The sequence below is a fragment of the Dufourea novaeangliae genome, unplaced genomic scaffold (assembly GCF_001272555.1).
Source record: "Dufourea novaeangliae isolate 0120121106 unplaced genomic scaffold, ASM127255v1 scaffold108, whole genome shotgun sequence".
Lineage (NCBI taxonomy): Eukaryota > Metazoa > Arthropoda > Insecta > Hymenoptera > Halictidae > Dufourea > Dufourea novaeangliae.
The window spans coordinates 1,304,658-1,328,925 of NW_015374014.1; the positions used below are offsets into that span (position 1 = coordinate 1,304,658).

Here is a 24,268-nt window from a genome sequence, read left to right on the forward strand (position 1 = left end):
TAGCGAACGTTTAGTGGTACATTTTCTAACAAAGTCCCCTATGAAATAATACAGCATTTTTACATAATTATATTAAGAATTAATGATTACCTGCATAGAATTTCGAATGCTGTAATCAGTCAATGGAAACAGAGGCAGGTGGTCAGAAATTTTTTATGTAGATATTTTGTCGTTAAAAATAACGTGGGTACTCTAAATAATGACTATAATTCATGTGATCTCATACTTTTAGCCTGGTGTACGCACTCTGAAACTTTTTCATAATCCATTACAATTAACGATTCTATCAGTGGAACCATTACTAATAATCTTAGAACGACACTATGATCATATATTAACGATCCAGAAGAACTTTAATGTTTTTCATAAACATATCAATAAACGCAAAAATCAAAACACTAAATTTTTGTTAACACTTACAAATTCTTGCGTTTACAGAATCTTAGATTGTAGAAGTTTATGTGGCAATTTATGAAAAATGAAGACAAACGAATTCGTATGTACCTCACAAGTATTTTATACTTTTAAATATATCGCCCAAGTTTATGATAATTCGTATTTCCGTAAACTAATTTTGTAAAATTCGAATTAAATAGAAATTTATTTATATCGAGGATTTTGTTGTGTTACAGATACCACAAAAATTATGTTACACATTATTTAATTCTTTTATATCTTTTTTTTTATATCTTAAATCATACACTCATACTAAAAATATATAAATTTCGCTAATGTAACAAATTTTTAGGAATTTCACAACATAGTGGTGAATATTCTGTGAAAATACCATTTATAGTTTTAAGATTATTCCTAAAGAGTCACATTCTTATTCCGTCACGAAATAATCAATTCTTAACGTATTTAAATAAATTTTACTATTCATTTCCCCCTACTGAATCTATACATTAAAAAAATTAGAATAAACGATTTCTCTCTTACCAATTACGCGGTTCAAAGTGAACCATTCAATTAAAAACCATTAGCGGTTGATGTACAAAAGATAAATAGATACTTTCATAATACACGTATTAATTTCTTATGAAAAATGTATGATAGGTTTAAGAACAAAGTAATCCACTATTTCTTTACTAAAATGATAATACCGATTAAAATTTCTATACAGGATGGACCAGAAAAATTACTATGGACCTGAGAGCATAATTTTTCTAGCAATAGTTGTTTTTCAAGAAAATCGTTAAGACCATATGATAGCTTTCTTTACACTCAATAACTACGAATAACTTTCCTCTTAAAAAATAATGACGTTGACTATCACATGAACGTAGGTAACTTTTAATGGTCCACACTGTATTCTCGAGTTCTTGAATTGAAAGGACGAACATTATTAACACTAGAACTACTAAAAGCAATCAATATGACTTAATATATTCTTATAACGATAATTAAAATATTACAAAAATGCATTTTTTTCAGATCCTTTACAATTTTTACTGCAATATGCAAGCGAAGACCTGAATTAATTTATTAATTTGTATATTCCCAAAAGCTTGGGTTATCGATTTGATAGAAATATATAGATACAGGTTTATTGTCGGTAGTTCCAATGTTAAATTAAAGGAATATATGTTTTTGATCATCTCAAGACTAAATGTTCAATTTAATGAAAAAGAAACAGTTGGTTACTTATTCGTATACCTGATATTAAAAATGTTACATTTCTCGTGATCGAATTCAGGGATTTAGAAGTTCTCGATGCTTCGTGTTTTCATTGCGATTAAATTTTCGCCGCGCGTTAGCATCGAGATGAGAATTTGCTTAAAATTACACCGCCTCGTCGATCTGCTAATTTTTTAATCGATAGCCAATTGTCGGAACGATCCGTCGAGACCGAACAGATCGTCGTGAGTTTTTGGCTTTCCAGGTCGGAGGGCTTCGTTCGTTCTCACAGATTCCTGTTCTTTGAACCACGGTCCGTACTCTTCGAGCTTCTGCATCCAGATGTCTAAAAGAAAAAAGAGGTGGTCAGATTCATTCCGAGTTGCTCGAAATCTTTCTCGTAAATTATTCGTTTTTAAGTAAATCTCGTAAGATCTCGTTTAGCAACAAAATTTGATTTAGAAAAGTCGAACCTTCTTTATTTAACTCTTTAACTACCAGTGTTGCACCGGCGCCACATTTACATATTTTAAAAGTGCGTCAAATTCTGCAGCCGGTTAGTACCGTGGGCGATCAAAATATTCTGAACACTTCGAAGTACAATTCATTTGAATTTTTATCAAGAACAGAATTGAAAATACCCTTATAATAGTACTTTTATTACAAAATATATTCTTATGTTTTTACTGACGTATGACAACGATTATAATTTCTCAAAAAATATATGTACCAATACTTCGTCACGTCACCCTTCGCATCTACGTATGACAGTTGGAAATCTTCTCGCCGTACTTTCGATATTTTTTGAAACACTATAATTTAACAGTGTTCGAGCAAATAATAATCAAGGAGACCAACAATTAACAAAAGAAACATAAATCGGCAGTAAGAAGTCACACTTAGGAATTATCAACGGTAGCACAATTTGGTAACTTGTTATTGTATAAATATGCGTCTTACTGTACACTGATTACTGAACATACCAAAATATAGTTTAATTGTGTATTTATATGTTAAGAAAAAAACAAAGGGTATACTTCATTGTTATTGAAGTCATATGACAACACAGAAAACATAAAATATGTGATTTTTGTCATCTGTTCATAATAATTTGATCACTCATTGTATCTAATTATTGTCACCGTAGTTCACTGATGTGAAGGTGATCTTCAAGCTTTCCGTTGAGAAATTCAAATATTCCCTCAAAAAAAAAAAAATGATGGAAAAGAAATGAAAAAATAGGTCTGCTTAATATTGATATTTTCAACTTCAAAATAACAAGATACAACATATACATCAGTCTCATAATTTTGAAATAACGATTTAAGTGTCTGGGTGTTAAAGGGTTCAATTTAACACTAGGTTTTATGGATATTTCTTATACTCCTATCTCAACGGACACGCGTCAACGAAACTGCACATTTTCTTTAAAAAGCAACTCATTTTTTTTAATATTCAATTTATGATAGCATCAAATTGTCACGTATCCGAAGAGATAGGTACAACACACAGAGAATTTCGAGATTAGAAGGCATTCGAAATGCGTGAGAATGCCACGTCCCGTAAACCTAGTGTTAAAAAAGAGAAACATAATCGTGTTAAGATTAATAAGAATCAAGGATATAAACTTATTTTTAAGTTTGAGATTTAAGTAAAAATTATGTACGGTCGAAAACGTATCGTATTTAGTACGATTTACGTGGTGTGTCTACGTGAAGTAGACTAAATTATATACAGGACTGTAGAATGGTTGCCTTCTTGCAGGCGATTCTGCTATCAGCAACGTCGAACGCGAATGCAACGTCCGATCAAAAAAGTTCGGGGATTTTACGTATCAATGGTTTATTATTAATCTTAACAATAATTACATAGGATCACCTTCAAAGTAAACTCCTTCTGCCCTTCTATATTTTCGTAATCAGTTTTTTCAGTTTTTGAAAGCAGCGTAGTAAGTGGACGTCGGCCACCCGCAATTTCTTAATTATTGTTTCTAGTGAGGGGCACTTTTCAAGGGTGTATAAGCGCAGGTGGACATTACTTTGAAAGCGATTATATGTAATTATTGTTACGATTAACAAATTATTTATACATACAGTCACCGAACTCTGACCAGACGTTGTAGCTAGCAACTAAAAAATGAAACTATATGAAATATACATGTATGTACAGTAAGCTTTTTTTCATCGTTATGATGTATAGAATCGATCCTCCAACTAACCACACTTTGAAAAGCAAGCCCTATAGATAGTCTAGTGACATATGCATATCCATTAATATTGTAATTCATTTCACTTGGACTTGACTTGATATACAGGGTGGTCTACGCAACTTGCATACCTTAAATAACTTCTAAAGTATGCATTGCATGAACAAATTTGTTATACACAGGGCGCATAGTCTGGAGGGATACATTATGTAGTGCATATCATTTTTTTGTAAGTGGAGGCGTTTCAGACATTTCAAGGTCAAATTCGTTATTTTAAATGGAATGCTATATGTTTTATGCCAAAATATCGAAAAGTATTAAATTCTGATTAAAATAGTATTGACCTTTATTAGCTCTAAACCTAATAATTAACGAGCAATTTCACCTCATTTCTCGAAAATGTACTGTGCGTGATATCAAATTGAAGATTCAATATCACCAAAGATCTCCGTCAAAGCACACGGTGTTTACGTGGCAATGTTTATTAAAATTACAGATTCTGCATAATCGCAATCGCCTATTCTGTCCGTGTTTCAATATTAAGAAAGAGTCGAAGTAAGATAAAAGTAAAATCAAAGCATGTCAGTAAGATAAAAACAAAAATAAAATTTAATAACTATATAGCTATGTATGCCGAAATTTCTCCTGAACGAAATCAGACATGTGGATGGATATTCGAGAGACTTTGTAAATCGCTTCGATAAAGTGGATGTTTTAATATTTCCAAATGTAGTTACCAAACGAAAATCCCCTTATTACTTGGGGAATAAACAAACGGAGTTTTAGGGCGTTTTCAAAAGGGCGAGTGAAAAATGAAAATTATTCTCCATACTACAAATGCATAAATATTCGCAGTGTGGTAATAATAAAGGTGCCTAATACTTTTGGCCAAGGCACTATATTTGAACCCCAAAGCCAGAGTGTATTAAGTCACACTTCTTCAACTTTAAACAAAAACGTTGTAACTTTGGAACCGGTCGGTAAGGATTCAACGAGACACAATAGCTACCTTCGAACTATTGAATGGATTTAAGACAAGTCTCGATATGTAGAATCGATGAATATTCCATTAAGTCCCCTATGTGATGGACTTTGTACTGTTTAGCTCGGGAACAAGATATGGACTTATTATCAGTTGAACACTATTATATTAAAAACTAAACAACTTAAAATGGAATAATTTTTATCATCGGCAAGAGCGAAAAATTTTGATAGGGAAATATGTGAAATGTCATACTCTTTTTAAAAAGTGGACTTAAGGGGTTAGGTCTGGGTTAGGTCAGTCAGAAATTTTCAAAAAATCGATTTTTCACTTTCTACGTTTTCTTTAAGTACAACATCTTGAGAATATTCTGTGCAAGTTTCAAGGTAATCCATTTAAAAATGACAGAGTTACAGGCGTTAAAATATGAACATTTTGTATAAGTGCAAGCTTGACTTGAAACTTTAAACGCGTGTTTCTCGAAACTACATTTTTCAAATCGGTGATCAATATTTCCCGAAAACTACTGTGTCGATTTACATGAAGCCTTTTGCGTCTTATTTCAAATCAGAAAAACTTGTCTTTGAACGAAGAATTCTTTTGTTCGTTCCATACTTTTTTTTTAATTGATCAAAAACGAATGATTTTTTAGGTGAAAATCGCACTTTTTCAGGAAAACGTCCGCTATTTTGTTCCTAATCAATATTTTGAAAAATCCCACGTTCAAGGACAAGATTGGTTCTTCCATTACATAAATCTTACTGAATTTTTAATTTCAGATGAACCGTTACGAAGTTACAGTGATCACGGCAGACCACTTTTTGTGAAGAGACATCCCGGAGATCGCTCACCATTTATTTACTAATAAATATTTTTAAATAAAAAAATTACCTTATAATCTGGAAACTGCAATCTTTGAAACACAAACACATTTTTTAAAAAAGGTCTTATAGTTCTCGAGGAAAAAAAATTCCCAAAGAACATTCTTTTTTCGGTCTTCTGACTAGAGCATGACCCCTTAATAAACTTTAGCTCTGAGGTTCACATATTGATGACGGTTAAACCCATGCAATTTAGACACGGTTCAAGAATTCTCCAGCTACTTCTTCGAATAATGTGAATTAAACAATTTCTGGCGTACCATGTATAGCTTGAATAGGTCCGGCATCGCCGCCATACTCGCTCGGCAGTATTTCCTTAGGGATGTACTCGTACAACGTCTTCATGTCGCTGTGCATGAATATTCTGTTCCTTATCTTCTCCTTGAGGAACGGTTTTACGAAATTCACGATCGTGTCCACGAGCGGGCTGACGTTCACCACGTGCACCTCCTTCAGCTTCACTGGATACGCCTCCTGCACGCAGACCAGGAACTTCTTCACGATCGCGGGCGTGAACTTGGCGAAATGCGAGGGTGTTGCGACACTCGCGTCCAAAATGTAAACGTCGCCCGCGACACCGACCGCTTCCTCCTTCAAACGGATGTCACCGATCATTAGGACCAGCTTCATCGCCTCCGCCACGTTAGGGGTCGGGTGGTCCTTGTCCAATCCTCGCATAACGATCACTCGTCGACCGTTCTTTGTGAGACCGGGTAGCGGTGGTATCTGGCTACAATTATAGTAATTGCGTAAATCTCACGGAGGAATTGGGATTACAGTCTGTCCCACACGAGTATTGGAATGAAATGTAGAAAAATAATTGATATTTTTCAAAAATTCAAAAGCATACTTATAGCACATCTAAAACACTACGACGCGGGCATTAAGAATCGGTCCTTTCGGCTTCGTCTGTCATTGTAAACACTCGAATCTTAAAATGAGTGCAGCGTACGCTAAACGGTTCGAAGCAGTGTTTCTTTGCTCACGTCCCAAAGGAACTAAATTGATCTTCTCAGCGACGGCTCGTTGTATGAAAAAGTCAAAAGAGTTTGTAAGGAAGTGAGTGAAACAGTATAGGACTGCAAAGAATGTTGATAATTTTGAAAAGAGAGGGGAAACGCGTATGACAAGTAATAGAAGGGATGAAACAATTAGAAAATTTTTAAACATTTTTAAAAAATTTATAAAGAATGATTTGTCGAGAGTGGTTTGGTGAATATAATTCGTCTTGGGTCTTACAAGAAGGCAATGATCAAAAACATCGGAGCCAGCTGTATACTTTGTGGACAATAGAAAATGATATCTAAACACCAAACTGGCCTTCATAATCACCAGACGTTAATCCGATTGAAAATGTCTGGAGCATCGTCAAACTTAAGCTTCGTTGAAGGCCTATACTTACTTTAGAGCAGCTGTATCGCCAATTTAAAAAAATATGAAGGACATTCCCTGAGTGGTATGCGAATAATTTAAAGGGTACGAGCAAAAGCGTAGAGGCTATATATAAAAATGAGGGGATTATGCATTATATTAGGTAATTTCGTGCGAGTATTTGGATGTACTATGAGCCTGTTTTTCAATTTTTTTAAATTATCAATTATTTGTTTAGATATTGTTCCAACGCTCTTGTGGAACAGACTGTATATTATAAACATTTGTACTTATGGATTTTTATTCACAAGGAGAGGGACCCAACTTCGAGTCATCGTTTTTCTTGAAACTTTTACGACTAAATTAGTAAGCTTCTTTCTTTTCACACGGTTTTCTTTTAGGTTGGTTACTCTGTTTGCCTGTGTACAATCGTGAAATCAATCCATTACAGTAAATCCTCGATGAGTGTTCGAAGGCTTCTCAGCACTTTCAAGAACAGGGTGACTTTTCAATGGGGTTCAGCACAGTGATAGCGCTTGGAATTCTGAAGCCAATGATATTTGTTTCAGCCGCATATGGCCATTAGTTTATGAAATATTTAATGTTCAGTACCGAGGAGCCTTCGAACAGTCATCGAGGATTCACTATACTTGGCATTGATAGTGGCATGACTAAAGAAAATGTAAGTTTTACAGAGGCTTTTTCAAATTTACATTTGTGAAACTAAGGCCAAATGAATAACGACGTAACTGCCCTCGGTCGCAAAACTGATGGAATTGTAAATATGCCGTTTTACATGATAAAAATAGAAACATAATGTGGACCTTGTATTGAATAAAAGCAAATAAAAAAATTGATCAGTTGTGCCCCTATTAATGCCAAACAGCGAATTTTTTACCCACTTTTACCGAGGCGATTTTTTTACATTTTTCGCACATACGTATTTACGATGACAATACAATATTTCAGACTTACAGTGAGTGTAAAAAGTATTCGTACACCCTTTAAAACGGAACAACTCTTTTAAAATAGGTCTAAATGACTCGAGTTTTTTTTTGTAAATAAAAATTTAATAAATTTTTGAAAATTTTTTTTTTGAAAATTTAATAAATACATATCGAAGATTTATGTTAGTTATGTACATACTGAAACTTTCATTGAAATCGGTTAATACAGAAACGAGCGACAGACATCAAAAGATGTGAGAATTGTTAGATTTACTACAGTTGTAGATCGAAAGTCGGGAAAAACTGCGATTTTCAACATTTTTAATCGTTTGCATCTCGTAGCAACGTTAACCGATTTTGATGAAATTTTCAACATGTATATAACTAACATAAATCTTCGATATGTATTTATTAAATTTTCATTATAGCCTCAGATTAAAAAGTTGTAAAACACGACCTTTAATATTTTCTTCGCGATTCGGACCAATTGCAACTTTTTCAAATGTTTTTTATTTACATCATTTAGTAAATTAAAATCTCTAACTTCACAAAAAAACTCAAGTCATTTGGACCAATTTTAAAAGAGTTGTTCCGTTTTAAAGGGTGTACGAATACTTTTTACACCCACTGTATATTGACAGACAACCCCACCAATATGTGTATCTATCAAAAGGTCTAAGTGAGCAGACATCAGTTGGAGTTGACCACCATTCTCCTATCCACGGATTTTTACATTATCAAAAAACCCCAGCAAAATGGGTACCTATCTATGGAAAGGACTAAAACAGTAATGTTTGAGTTATGTCGTATATTGCAGTAAACAAGCGACTTGTGACTAAAACTATAAAACAATTGTGGGGCACCCGTAAAAGAATATCAAGAAGGATTGATTTTGGGATCTATGTTGTTTAGACATTTTTTACTCCACTCGGTGAGTATTATAAGTAGACTGTTGATTTTATGCATTTGTAGCACGCGTGATTATCTCAAACTCCGCATAATGTACACTTTCATCAAGTGTAGCAAGTGTTTAACCAATGTAAATCTCGATAAAAGACTTAATGGAGCAAACAAATTTCTGTCTGATTCTAGCCTCTCTTAATTAATCTATGAAAATTTATATTTCATATCTACAGTCATGGACCCTTTTCTTAAACACCCTGTATACGACAAGGAGGATTGAGGAAAGAATACACAATTTTGGTGATTCCTCTCATTTCCGGTCTGGTAACGTCACGATTCGAGAAAAACTCGGGTATCGCCGCTCTCATCGTGAAATACATGTCCAGCTTCCTCTTGCACTTTTCCAAGGAGAACTTGCTGCCACGAAGGAACGTCATTATTCTGTGATCATCTGAGGCGAACAAAAAAGCGGCGTGAGAAAGGTCGGACGAGAAATGTCAAACGATCGCATGTGAATAATCTCGGAAAGAGGAACGATCAACGTCATTGTTATGATTTTGCTGGAGTAATTGCGCAGGCTTGTGTCTCGAGACAAATAACCTAACTTATTCAGCTAGTTTTGATTTGAATGACCCTGCCAGACGATTATTTCAGCCAACTTGTTTATGCTTGTCATGCTCAGACTGTGGTACCCAATTAAAGAATTCTTATTGCGCGGACCTGTATCGAAAACAAGGTATAATGTAATTATTCGACGAGGAAACCACTCAGAAACGGATCAAGGGGGGTGCCGCTAGGGGAAGCTATAGCCCGGGCCTTACTTTCCAAGGGGGCCCTATTCTAAGCCATACATTCATGTATGCCAAAAAATAATTTTTAAAAAATAATTTTTACAAAGACCTGGGATACATTTCGTAAGTTCCCCTCGTAAGAAGAAGCGGGAATGTGTACTTTTTATGAATTATAAACCGCTCAAAATGTAATTACCCTCGAATTTAGGCAAATGTGGTTGCTTGGCGAGCCATTCTTTGATAATTTCAACATCCTTGTCGCGTGTCGTTACATCCTCATTCAGCTCCACGCGAATCTGTTTCGACATCTCCTCTGACGGTTGAATCAGCAACATCTGAAAGTAATTTCCGAATATACATATAGATACGAACTTTCGATCCTTTAATGATCTAATTAAAGCAGAATTACTTAAAACTTTGCGACAAAATTGTTGGATTATTTAAATTTTCTGTGGCCGATGTTGCTAAAACAAGATGAATGGGACCGAAACACGGAAATTTATCCCGGCGAAAGAAATCGAACGACCTTTGCTTTATCAAAGTTCAAATTGTAGATCTCTATTAACGCAAAGAGTTACATAAATATATTATTTAATATACATGTGCAATGTGTATGTACAGTAAACTATACAAAATTAAAACAGTAAATTTCATCGACTTTTAGGTATTCCTTTCATATCATTTTCGTTTCTTAGAAAATTTAACATTTAAACTAACGTCACCTGTAATTTACAGGTTTCTGATACGTGAATAAAATTTTAAACTTAATTGAAATAATTTAAATGACCAGACGAAGTAATGTGAATTGTTCAATTAATAGCGATAGTAATAAATAAAAATAAGTTAGAGAATGCTGTTATAGGGACCATTTAACTAAATTTGACGATTCAAATATGTCTTTTGTTGTTTTTACACGTGCAATATAGAAGACATTTACAGTGTTTTCGTATTCAATGCATTGTAGTAGATCGGTACGTTCTGCTGATTAAGCACACCCTAATGAAGGCCATTTATCTCCATTCAGCTGGGTAATAAATAATGGTGCGAGTAAATACATTGATTAAGTTGATCCGTCACCTACAGTTTGCTGGGGGTATGCATTAATTCAAGTGAACTCATCAAAATACCCTATTAACACAGTGAAATCTCGATTGTACTTCATCGATAGTGTGGGACAATTATTTGACCACCTGAAATATCTTCGTCATTTTTTTCAATATGAAAGAACATTATTTACAAAAGTTGTACTGTACTAAGAGATCCGAGGCATATGAGTAATCATTTTTTCGCGAGTGGGCTTTTTTATAACTATCAAGGTCACCTCTATTTATTTAAGTGACGTACTATTCCTTCTTTAAATCTAATAGAATAGTACATGACTTTGGACGGTTTCAACGACTTATAGTTCAAAATCAATAGACGTTAACATCAGAACTATTGAAAATGAATGTGTTTCTATTTCAGTCACGTTGGTAAAATGGATAGCTTGTTGAAAATATGCAAATTTATTGGAAATCTGAAGAATCTTAGAAAATACATTGTAGTGTCACTTTAATAAATTTGATGTGTTTACATACTAGTCATTTTGACTGCTTTGGTAATTGTAGTGTTATGTAAAGGAGTGAAAGAACAATCTTTATGTTACCAGAGGTTCTCAAAGTGATTAATGTCTGTTTGGTGATGTCAGTGCAAACGGACACCGCTTCGGGCACCTTGTATGACACCAGAGTCGTCCTTTTACTGCATTAGTTAATGTTGATCGACCTTGTACTGTAAGTGGTTGGAATCGACTGAATAAATGTTATTCTAGTAGGGATAAAAAAAAGGACAGCATATCATTTAAAAAAGAAGGTTACCATGAAATCTCCGAGAACCGTTCACCCACAAAAAAATATCACTGATATGTTGTAACCCTCTCGATACTGTACACCTTTTGTAAATAAAGCTTTTTACATCTGTAACTATGACGAATAGATTCTAGGTCTAGGTGGTCAAAGTTATTGCCCAAAAGTACAATGGGTAACGAAGGTAAGTACACAGTGAATTTTCGAATGAACTAGTAATGTTCATGAACTAAAAACTTAATGTTATATAAAGTAATGTATAATCAGTTATAGAACATGGTATGCTTAGGTAGAATAAATGATAAAATTTGTATTAATTAATAATATATTTATAGAAAGATATAAAAACGATTATTACTAGAAAAACGTACGTAGGAAAACTAGGTAAACACTTTTTGATTTACGTAATTAATGGTCACAATGATGGCCATTCTCTAGTGACATTTTTGCCAAACGATCAGGCAAGGAGTGTATGTACTTCCTAGATTCGTCAACCGTAAATGATTGCCACTTTTCTTCTATTAAATATTTTAACTTGTTCATATTTGTCGGCCTATTTTCAACTCTCTTTAGCTTAAGAATTGCCCACGTATTCTCAATAGGGGATAAATGAGGGCTCTGCGGTGACCACTCTAAGATATTAATACAGTTTTTTTTTATATAATTTGTCACAATTGCTGCTTTGTGTGTCGAAGCATTGTCTTGTTGCAGAATGAAGTCATCCCCTATCAAGCGTTTGCACTCAAAAATGATTACTTCTTGTAATAATTTTAAGTACACGGAAGCGATAACTTTGCCATTTAATGTTACAATTTTTCCTACTCTAAATGATGAAACACACCCCCACACTAGAACGCCTCGATTCATTGATTTTAGTGTCGGTTTAGAATACGAACCTCTTTCCATGACTACTTTTTAGTAGTGTCATCGATTCGGTCCATAGTATTTTTGACCAGAATGTTAGAGATTTTAATATGCGTGCATAGTAAAAATTCATTCTTTTTTAAATATTTTATTTATTTTGGGTTAGATGTCACCAAGTTTACTTTTGGCCGGGGAAAATGATAAAAGCGAATAGTATCATTTTTACATGTACGACTGTTACAACCATATACACAGCAATATATTTTAAATACTTTTATTTTTTCTAGGAGAAAATTTCATGGTGTAACTTTTTATGATTGTTTAAATACTTGTGACTGTTATTATAGCGACTAATTTAAAGGCATTAAATAGCACAACAAATAAAACACGGGTTTTTCTCAACCTGTCTATTTGAACAGTGTTGATCATATGGATACTCGATCTACTCTCAGTAGTTTTAGTTTCTGTCAGTACACTTGTGCAACTTGCACGAATCCCTATGGAATCATAACATATATTGATGGAGGGTATAACTTATTAAATAAATGATTTTTCATCGAATTACGAAGGTAGGAATTTATAAAAAGTTAATTTTATTTAGAATCTGTGAAATCAGTTAACCGAATGTTGAACTTCGAGTCGGCATAACAAGCTGAAATGCTAACAAAATAAAAATCGAATCCATATTTTAGATTTAACAGGTTTAGTATTTTGCAGAAAAAACATTTATAATACGAGAAAGCTAGAGATAAAATTTAATAGCACGAGGGGACTAATTAATAGGCTATGGCGAATTTTTTTTTAACATTATTATTTTAAGGGATACAAAGGTCACGTTTGATTTTTTAAATGGAATTATATATGTTTTGTTAGATCATTTAATAGTACGTTTCAAGAGGAATTCAGTAATATTAAATGTATACACCGTTTTTCAAATAATTTTTTAGATATTGTGCTTAAAAATTTATTGATTTTCAACGGAAGAAAACCTGCTCGAGTGAGAAGCACCGGAGGTGGTTTTGTTAGCGCCTTAAGTGCCACGTAAAGCAGTAAATTTGTAATCGGAAATACTATTTGAAAAAGGTGTATACATTAAAGATTACTGAATTCGTCTTGAAATGCACTACCAAGTCGTATAAAAAAATATATAATTCAATTTAAAAAACCAACTTGACTTATACTTGTATCACGTTTTGCTTGTAACTCATCACATCGTTACAGCGGGTTACAGCGTGTTTACAGCCCAAGTGTAATCCAGGTTACTGGGTTTCTGCATTATAGTTAAGAGCCGAACTGGGTTCGGGTTACGATTACAACCCCTGAATTCGAAGGCTCCTTGGCACTACAGATTAAATATTTCATTTTTTATTCTATCACTGTGCTAAATCTCGTTAAAAAGACAGCGTTACATCTCGAGAACTCCCCTTATCAGTGCCGAGAAGCTTTCGAACACTCATCGAGGATTTACTGTATTCGAATAATGCAATCAATTTCTGGGATTTATTACTCGCAGTAATCGAGACCTACCTGTATATAGAAAGTACAGAAAAAAGCTACAATTTACTGTATTGATTTTAAATATCTTACCTAAAAGTAAAGTTAAGTGAAATATTTTCAACTACTTAAAAAAATTGCCTAGATTGGACTCTAATTGACTTTGCACTTTGTATGTAGAAACCAAGCAAGAAGATTTACAATATATAAAATATCGCACTTGGGTTCATACACTGTGTGTTGGAGTAAGGGCAAAAGTTTAAAAATACTATTGCTTAAATTGTTGACATTTCTATTCGTCATTACAAGATGTACTAAGCAAATAACATTAGAACAATGATTCTTTACTATGCAATTTTGCATATATGCCGATATCTGTATAATAATTTTTGTATATTTGTTCCTAAGAAAACTTAGCAATTTTCACATTTCAGTCAAATGGTCCAACTTAAGAAACCTAGGGTCCATCCTGGGAAACGGGTTGCTTTGCTTGGACCGACGCCACAATCATAAAAAACCACCTTTTTGTATGATATCTCGGAAATAATAAGTTACGTTATCTTGAAGACATAAGTAGCGATACTCTTTTCCGTTACCTTTCAAATATTAAAAATATTTTTCTATCGACCTTGAACAAAAATACTTTAGTGATTCAAATTCCATAACCTTCCTCTAGACTTCTGGTAGGTCCTGTACGCTGCTTGGGAAAACTATAAAACCACTCTAAAGTTTTCAATTCTTACGTATGGTGGTTAAATACATTTTGTGAAATAATGTTTCTCCAGAAATGGATACATTATATTCCCTAGAAAAAAAAGTAGTTCGTTTTTATTTTAATCACAATATGTAAGGATTGAAAATTTTAGGGTGGTTTGATAGTTATACCATGCAGTGTATGAACAAACATTATAGCAATTTATACAATATTTTCGTTTGCGTTACCAACAAGATCAAGGAATAACAGCTTTGGGCATTTTTTCAGGTTTCGGACGTAACTAACGAGCCTGACATTATACTTGCTGCAATGTTCCGCGTGCAACGCGTAATGCCCACTGTAACAGGTTGCGCAAATGGCCGGCACATATACATACATGCATCCTTCTTATGTGAGAAATTAATGCTGACTAGAGAGGCAGGCTTGCTCAACGCTAAACTTTCTCTAACTCGCCACGGCTGGCCGAGAGGAACCAGTATTTCACATTTTCATCGTGAAAGAAGCAAGCGGCGACGTCGCGCCTCTCTGCAACAGTTCTTGCGCGGATCTCGTTTTCACCGTTAGGATGAATCACCTGAATGATTTTGATCACGACACTTTTTGTATGTACACAAACTGTTTCTCTGGGATGATCGACCTGAGAAACATTGACCTGGCGACTTTAGTAAAAGTGTGATGGTAGATTCCCACCTGAAGAAGTCTTTGAAGAGATCTTTTATCTTAACGAGAGACTCTAGAGCAGAATTGGGCAACATTTTATTTGAAATAAGATAAGAAATGATCATTTGAAATAATGAAGTATTTCATATACTTTATTTTAGAAATAACATAAAAAAAACTAATTTTAGTTTGCGTTTAATTCGAATAAATTATTTTTAAATAATTTTTTATTTCAGTTAGTTCACTCAAATAAAGTAACGAACAATTTGACGTAAGAGGTTATTGCACTAAATTAATTATTAAACTTAGAATAAAGGAATTTTTATAGTTTATCAGCATTTGCTTTTAAAATTGTTCTCGCTTCAAACAGTTCGTCAGAAAAACATCCGTATTGTGGTAAATTTACCATTCTGACAAATGAAAGCTATCTCTCTATAGAAGCAGATGATGGAAATCTGTATTTCTGACGCAGTTGACGATGCTGACATGATAGAATTAGACAGTATTTGAGAAATTATTTAAATAAATTATTTTTAGAAATTATTGATCAATCAAAAGATAAAATGAAAAATTATTTCATTTAAAATAACATAATAATCTAAAGCAAAGTCAGTTGCCTGTTCAAATAAACTAACATATGATTATTTCAAATAGCATGTAGCCAAATAAGATAATATATTAGCTGAATTTATTTTTCAAATAGTTTAGTTAGATAATGCCCAAGCCTGCGCTAGAGACACATACGAGGTTTGCACAAACACTTCTCGGAATATTTACTTATTTCAAAAAATATTTATTCATCAATATTGATATGGTTCCTTTGAAAGTAGTCTTTTCATATTTTTCGGTATAACTCTCAACTCGTTCAGTGTTTTTGCCTTTATCTCCTCTACGGTCGCTTCATTACATTCACTAGGTATTCGTGAATTTTTGTCGAAAAATGAAATTGTAGTGATGCCTCTACTACAGTATTCGTCCAAAAGATAAAGAGCAGCATGAAAGGACAACGTTTTGCGACTATAGAAGAGATAAAGGCAAAATCACTGAACGAACTATAGGCTAGTAGGTATTGTATACCGAAAAGTGCGTCTCAGAAGAGTTTGGAGGATTGAAAACAACGCTGGCATAAGTGGTTATATCGGATGAGGATTACTTTGACAATGGATACAAAATGAATGAAAACAAAAACTAATGGATGTGGACTAATGAATGGACTGTAATGTTTATTTCTGCATAGAAATTTTATTTGAGTTTATTATTGTGAATAATTTAATTACTGTGAACGTTTTAGTGGAATAATAATATCTGTTACTGGATGTCATGGTACTTTTGCATAAACAAAATTTAATTCAACTGAACATTGTTGTCGATAATAACCTTTTCTAACTGATGAGACGTATAAGAACGAGAGAAAAAAGTCTGTATGAAGATAAATGAACGCATGTTTTTTTAAAGAACTTACTAGGTGAGATACTAGAAAAGTGTTCAGAAATGTCAGGAGAGTAGTAAAATTAGATATCGTATATACATAATATATTGTATTATGTTACTGTTTCAGATTGGGTGTATAAAAAAGCAATGTTAAATTAATATTGAACAATTATTAGAGAAGTATTTATTCGAGACAGTTCCTCTTTATTTGATATAATTTTTTCCCGTTTTTGTGGAAACATTTTATTTCTTTTTTTAAGAATTACCTATCGCTAGAATAAAATTAAATCATCAACTAAAATGCGGTGGCCATTATGTTTGCATGCGCCTAGTATAATCGATGTACAAAATCGAATAATTATTTACAAAAAATACAGGTGATAGATCTTCAGTTTTGATTCTGTGAATACATACACATGTCCACCCAATAAACACACTAATAGCAATTCCAATAGTTCGGGATGAGACTTTTTAAAGCAATTGTATCGAGACAAGATATTTCAAATGTTTAATTATTGAAAAATGAAATATGTTTCCGGGTAAAACATAAAACTTTAATCTTTGCTTTATAAATTAAATTGATAATGAACACGTTCTACACTGTAAACATTAATATTTCTTAAAGTTTACACCAAATTTTAATCTAAATTGCTGTATATATTTTGTTAACGATTGGATGTAGACCCGTACATATATTATTGTTATTAAATTGGGATTATTAAAATTTACTCAGTCGTTCAAAATATCAGGTACTATTACGATGTACTTCATTCTACAAAGAAAGCAAAGTTTCAAGAAATTGGCTGAATTTGAGAATAAATATTTCTCAATTTATATTCTTGCCACTGTATATGTAGACCTGTGCTACTGCAATCACGTGACTACTTTCGACGTGCAAGAGCCTCTCATTCTGATCAATGAGTCACGAACCATTTCCACACCAAATTCCGCGATCGGTCGACATGTGAACGAAAGTTACACTAGCACCTAAAAAATGGTCGTTGGTATTTTAATCCATGTCAATAATACCCATGTAATGATTTTGCACTTTCTCACCAGTGGATATTGCAAAATTGCTATTATAAAATTCTATTACATACACGAAATTTCTTGATCACAGATTTAGGAATTTTTTATTTTCCCGAAATAGTTTATATTTGTCAGTTTTTTAATTTTCTTTTATATCTTTAATTTTCAGAAAAGAAGTATACATATATCCAAAAATACGATACCAGAGATGTAGGCTGTTATGTTACTGAGATATACATATAAATAAAGATATATTATATTAATGACAATAATACTATAATTTACATACAATAATATATTTTTACAGTTTTGTTTGCTAAAATGGCTCATAAGGCGGGAGAAAATATTCGATATTTTTGGATGATTCTGTTTCTTTTAGGAGGGGAGGAGGTACGTTCACTGTGCATTTACAATAAGACTGCAAGGTTTCCGTACACGTAGTGTACATTTATTTTATTCAGTTTAACTTCCAAAATAATAATTATATGAAAATGTCAATAATCATATCAAACAAATTAAGAATATTTAATTGGGACCAGCACTATACAAAAAGGAGTAGGAATACCTTCATTACTTTTCTATTACATTAAACTTCAGCATTACATTAAATTATCTTTCCTAATTCTCGCATGACGGATCGTGATAATCGATGGCCGGGTCACTTATGACCCATACCACATACCGTATATACTACTATATAAAACTTTCACATTCATGTACAAGAATTTGTAAAAAATAATGTAAAATATGCATTTTTATAAAAATTGGTTTCTGTTCATTCGATTAAATACATATTCCTTCTTCAACCGTTTAACTACAGGTATATGTATATTACTGAAACTGGCCGTCGAAACGCAAAAACACAGGTCAGTAATTATAATCAGCAACTGTTGAAAATAATAAGAAAAAATAATAAATACAAGTACCCACGTAAAATAAATAAATAATTAAAATAAATGAATAAAATAACTGTAGCCAAACCCCAGATAACAAATGTAGCGCATATCTTTAAATTATTTACTGACGACAGCATTGTTTCACAAAATTTTAATTTTGTTGTCTATTGACCACAGCCGCAAATAAAGGTTTAAATCACTGATACATATTGACGAATGACTCTAAATATGAAGTAGGGTAGATATCGCAATTACTGCCGCCTAAAATTGTAGCGTAACTTCATTTAATCATTTCACGTGTTGTTTAACCTAAAAATCGTCTCACTTTGGAACACGATATTATTTAATGTTTCTTTTAATAACAAAAATAGTTTTATACATTAACTATGAAGAATTAATTAAAATCTACGAGCAATCCTAGTATCCTTATAACTGTCACCTCAAGAATCGAAGTAATTTTAACATGTTTTATCAATTTATTTTGTACAATAGATAATAGATTAAATAGTAAAATCACGGCTTGTTTTTTCCTATGATTTCGCCGTCACTTCCTACTCACATAGTCACGTTTCTGACGTTCAAATTGCACTCTCATTTGTCAACATTAATTTTTAAGTACCAGGTACATATAAGTGCGTACCACGTGCCCCTTTATTTTCATGCAAATCAGAGTCCCAATTTAATAATACAATTTTGGCATAAACAATTCTTTGTACGATACCTACGTTTTTATTAAGTAAAATAAATATAGTGGTAGTAATAGGGACACTGACAATAATTGGAACATTTACCCTAGATGTACCAATACATACTGGCAAAGAACATGATATTAGAATTAATATTTTGGAAGTCATAGAAAATGAAAGAGTTTCATACAAGCTGTATCATTGACAGAGAACAGTAGAGACATTTGTCGAGGCCTAATAAAATCGGACTTGAAGCGCCAGTCACGATCAATGAAAATCGTTGTTCAGGTGACAGGAAAAATCGACAGGGAGAAAGCTCGTTTTTCACCCAAAGAAAGAAATATGCGGACGGTGCACCAGAAAATCACATGTACATATTACCAAATACCGTCCTTGGTAAAACCTGAAATTAGGCAATCCAATGGAAAGGCGAATCGCGAACGTGACGAAGTAATCAAACACTGCGCCATACTCGAGTGGAATTTAGTGTTTAGACAAACTTCTTTTCCATTGTTCTCGTATACAGAGTGATTCTAGCAAGTGGGCCAGACTTTAATCCAAGTGAAATTCGAAGAAGATAATAGAGATAAATTTTACACAGTCTAAGGAATTCTACTATTCTGTGGTATGATTTTGCATCGATGGACTTGCGAAAAAAAAATCGTGTCGTAAGATGCTGGGAGCTGTTAAATCCTTTCGTCCCCACTGTAGCAATGTGACTACGTACAATAAATTACGAAGTAATATATTAGTATTACATATTTTTTTATATCTTTGAGTATACACTACGCGACATAACTATAAAATCACTCTAAAATTTTCAATCCTTATGGTATTATGGTTATTTAATCATTTTTTTTCTAGGGGATATGATCCTTTTCTAGAGAAACGTTATTTCTCAACAGGATTTCAGACACGACATATACTTGGTTCCTTTTTAGTTTAACTACAATAAAATAAGAATTGAAAATAATAGTTTCCTCTAGTCTTATATAAATGGCAGGACACAAATTTATCAATTATTTAATATTATTTAATCTGCATTTAAAATTTTATTGTTATAGTTAAAAAAAAAGTTACTAAATGGCAAAAAAATCAAAAATGATATAGACGCTCTAGAAAATGTTAAAATGTTATTGTGAATCCATTATGTCACATAATATAGGTAAAATGACAAAGAATGTTATGCTAAACAAATTTTCAGCTTGCTCGTGGATTTAAAACTAGAACTACCAAACCCGTCAAAACGATCAATTTCAAACCTCTTGTTTAACAATAATTGAAATCATGAAGATACTTTCATTAATAAATAACTTAACCTTTCATTTATTATACACATTACATTATACTATATTATAGTATAATGTATATTTTATGCAATTTAATTTAGTATACATTCTGCGTTGGTAGTTCCAGTGTTGAGCTTGCTCTGAATGAAAATGTTATTAGCAACTATGATAAAAGTTTCCGATCCGAAAGCAGAGTTCGAAACAAATAGCAACTGAGTCACGCACGTCCAGAGGCGCAAAAAATATGATTAACGCGAGGAAGAACGTGAAGTCAACGAATAGAACTGACCAGAAATTTTACGTAAATATACGAACCACGTTTCCCAAGAAAACAATGTTTTTGCGAAGAAAAAATTAGCTGAATAATTGAAAGTATTCTCTACATTTGTAATTTTTATTCATGAATCTTCATCTGCCTTGTTTGTATTCTCGTTTTGGACGTGTGACACTATCGTACGTAAAATTTTCTTTTTTCCTTTAATCGCGATTCTAAAATTGGCTCCTACAGCTTTTCATACAAATATATTACACAATACTTTCTATACGGTTATTACTTTTGTTGTGATTTTGCCTGTCTTAGATGTACTATCGAATCTAGAAAATTCCAATATCACTAGCAAGGGAATATCGTAAACGTTGATTCGCAGATTGAAATGAAATTTTGTGAATTTATAGAGCGATTCAAGACGACAATAACGGTATGTTTCATTCGTGCCCAGTTGCTCTTTAAGGGTGTGAAAACTAATTTCAAAGTCGAATGGGCACTCCTACTTTTTCGCGTATAACTGTTGAAGAGATAATAAAAAATGTTTCAAACAAGATCTTAATGGCACAATAAGCGCTATAAACCTGCATTAACAGAATTTTGGAAAGAGTTTGTTTTCTTAAAATGAATATTTTAAAACACTTTCTTTGAAATTTTGTTAAGGTAAGTTTATAGCGCTTATTGTACCACTAAACTTTTGTCTGAAACATTTTTTTCTGTCTCTTATACCTTAAGAGTTACACGTCAAAAAGTGAGGGTGCCTATTCGACTTTGAGGTTAGTTTTCACACCCCTAAAGGGCGACTGTACAAGAATACAAAGTTTCATTCCAATCCGCAAGTCAGCGTCTGCGGTGTTCCCTTGTAAGTAGATAATTAACGATAGATTCAAGTGAAATAACGAATCAGCAATTTGAAATTACTAATTTCTAATACTTACATTTCTGAGAGGAAATAATGTATTTAAATATGCAAAATTTATGACCGTCTAAAAGTCTGTACAGTAAACAGGTTCCAATTTAAGCCCAATTTCTGGAAATTAGCTCACAAAAATCTGTATTTGCATGAATATCCGTTGTATAATTATTATAAGTCAGCTGTGAAACATTATAGTCGAAACAGATACATCCAACAGAGCAAAGGTAATTTACAAAACGAGAAAAGCTGGGATGTAATATTATTATTCTTGATTCTATCTAATGATCTATTTTATTAATAATATTTGACACTAGTGCACTGCCTTTGGCAAGAACCAGTCGATGAATTGAGTTAATGTAATCACGGAACAAATTACTCACATGTACACCGTTGAGAATAATTAAAGGATCGCTACTGCCGAGCAGTCTACTATTGCGTCAACTAAGCGAAAAAGTGGAAACATGTGCAATAGGTTAAACAAATTGACATTTCTCCATCTTACCGTGCAATAGTAACACCTAGTGTTTGCTTATCCGAAAAACTTTCCTAGAATTATACACTGTATTGACGGTTACAACGATTGCACTACATGATTCCCTAATTAATTAAGCAGTGTATATTAATAATGGAAAATACGGTTGTGTATATTTTATAGAAATAGAATAGCGTGGATCATATTTGGAGAATATTTATATACATATATGTTGACAGACTAACAAACGTTTGTGTGTGCCTATCAAATATAGAGTAATGTACTGTTTATAACAAGATGGATTTTATAAACAAACGTTTAAGTAGTATCATAACGTATTAATGTGTTTCCACATTCATTAATTTGTACCTAAATAAAGATATTGACATGGACATTAATATTTTTTTCAAATTAAGATTAATATTTAATTCTATTTTTCTCAGTTTTAGCGAAAACATTTTAATGCCCAATATGCGAATAATTTTTAAAATGAAACTTAATTTTGGTCGATCAAACACTTATTTGAAGAGACAATGTTAACACTAGAATTACTGACAAATAACATACTACTTAACTTCAGGATTCACCAAGTAATTGATAATTTCACGTGTTAATTATACAAAATCTGAATTTTTCCAATTTCTTCAGAAGTTAAACGCTCGTCACTCGGCATTTTGTTTAACCAACACAATTGAACTTTTCTGTAGCACGAAACACTTAAAAAAACCGATGTTGGCCCTTCCAAATCAACAAATCGACTAGTGAGGTCAAACAGTTGTCGCGTGTTTATATCCGGCGAAAGTAATGTAAAATTCTTGAAAGAAGCATAGACTGCAATAAAACTTCGGAATTTACGCCAAATAAAATCTAATATTACTCACGCAGGTAATTAGTTTCAGCAACATACCTGGGTGAGATCAAACAAACATCTTTTCTCCATTTGATCCGTGAAATGACAGCTTTTTGGAAATATACAAATTTATCAATTAATTAATTTCTTTATTTATAGATTGCAATAAGGCTTCCGAAGAATGCTGGAAAATGCTCTGCTATAACATTCAAACCATTTTTGACAAACCCATGTTATTTTGACTGCTTTGGCAATTCTAGAAAACTTGCTCAAGGTTAAAGCACATTTTCTTACTTCTAATGAAACTTATGAAATACAAAACCGTCTGAAGTAATCACAAAAACTTATCAAGTATCAAAAACATTGGAAGCAGTTCCTATATCTCGTATAAAACAGTTCAAAAGCATCAATCGAAAAGCTGTCACCTTCACTACTACAGATACTCTCCACTGTCCTACAAACCTTAAGAAACATTACCTCCTACCATTCTGACAGCTACAAATTTCTACAATACACCGTAACACTGTAAAACGAATTTGGCAATAACCAAACAATCTATTAGAAAACCTATCCGCAATCATTTCGGTATCTGTTACATTGTATAAACAGTTTGACGGTAAATAAATGAAGAACCACACACAAAGTTGTCTCTAACGACATAATACACAACGACCTAACAATACCTACTACTAAACAAGAAGCATCAAACAACAGCAAACGCCATATAAAATAGTTATCACAGCATAAAAATCCACTAGCGTTAGAATTGACTTACACACGCGACATTAACACATATAGACTAAAAAGATATACCTCCCTAAATCTAGTAAACAGATGCACTAATCAAATCCAGTATGTATACATATACAACGATCTAATGTAACCACTATGCATAACTAACTTCACACACCACGATGCAATGTCAAAATATTTACTTATAATTCCATAGTAGGAATTGATTGTAAATACCACAAGTCAAATAAAGAGAGAGAGAGAGAAAAAAAACGAATTCTGTCAATTTCTTCGACCACCAACACAATTTTATCACAACGTAACGATTCCAATCTGATCGAGTTAACCCCCCTGTGCGCGCGCGCGCGCGAGCAAAACAAGGAAAATTGCTTGTCGATTGATATCGCCTTACCTTGATCAGCTGATA

The 24,268-nt window shown here is 32.9% G+C and overlaps 1 protein-coding gene across 1 annotated transcript; it reads right to left on the reverse strand.

Moving 5' to 3' along the window:
• Nucleotides 1-1,629: 1,629 nt before the first annotated feature.
• On the reverse strand, nt 1,630-24,268 carry LOC107188750 (alpha-tocopherol transfer protein-like). The gene is made up of 5 exons (XM_015577100.1): nt 24,254-24,268; nt 9,895-10,033; nt 9,199-9,358; nt 5,947-6,416; nt 1,630-1,963 (listed from the first exon to the last, which is right to left on the reverse strand). Exons 2-5 carry the CDS (start codon nt 10,031-10,033, stop codon nt 1,812-1,814), a joined length of 921 nt encoding a protein of 306 aa, XP_015432586.1. The 5' UTR covers nt 24,254-24,268; the 3' UTR covers nt 1,630-1,811.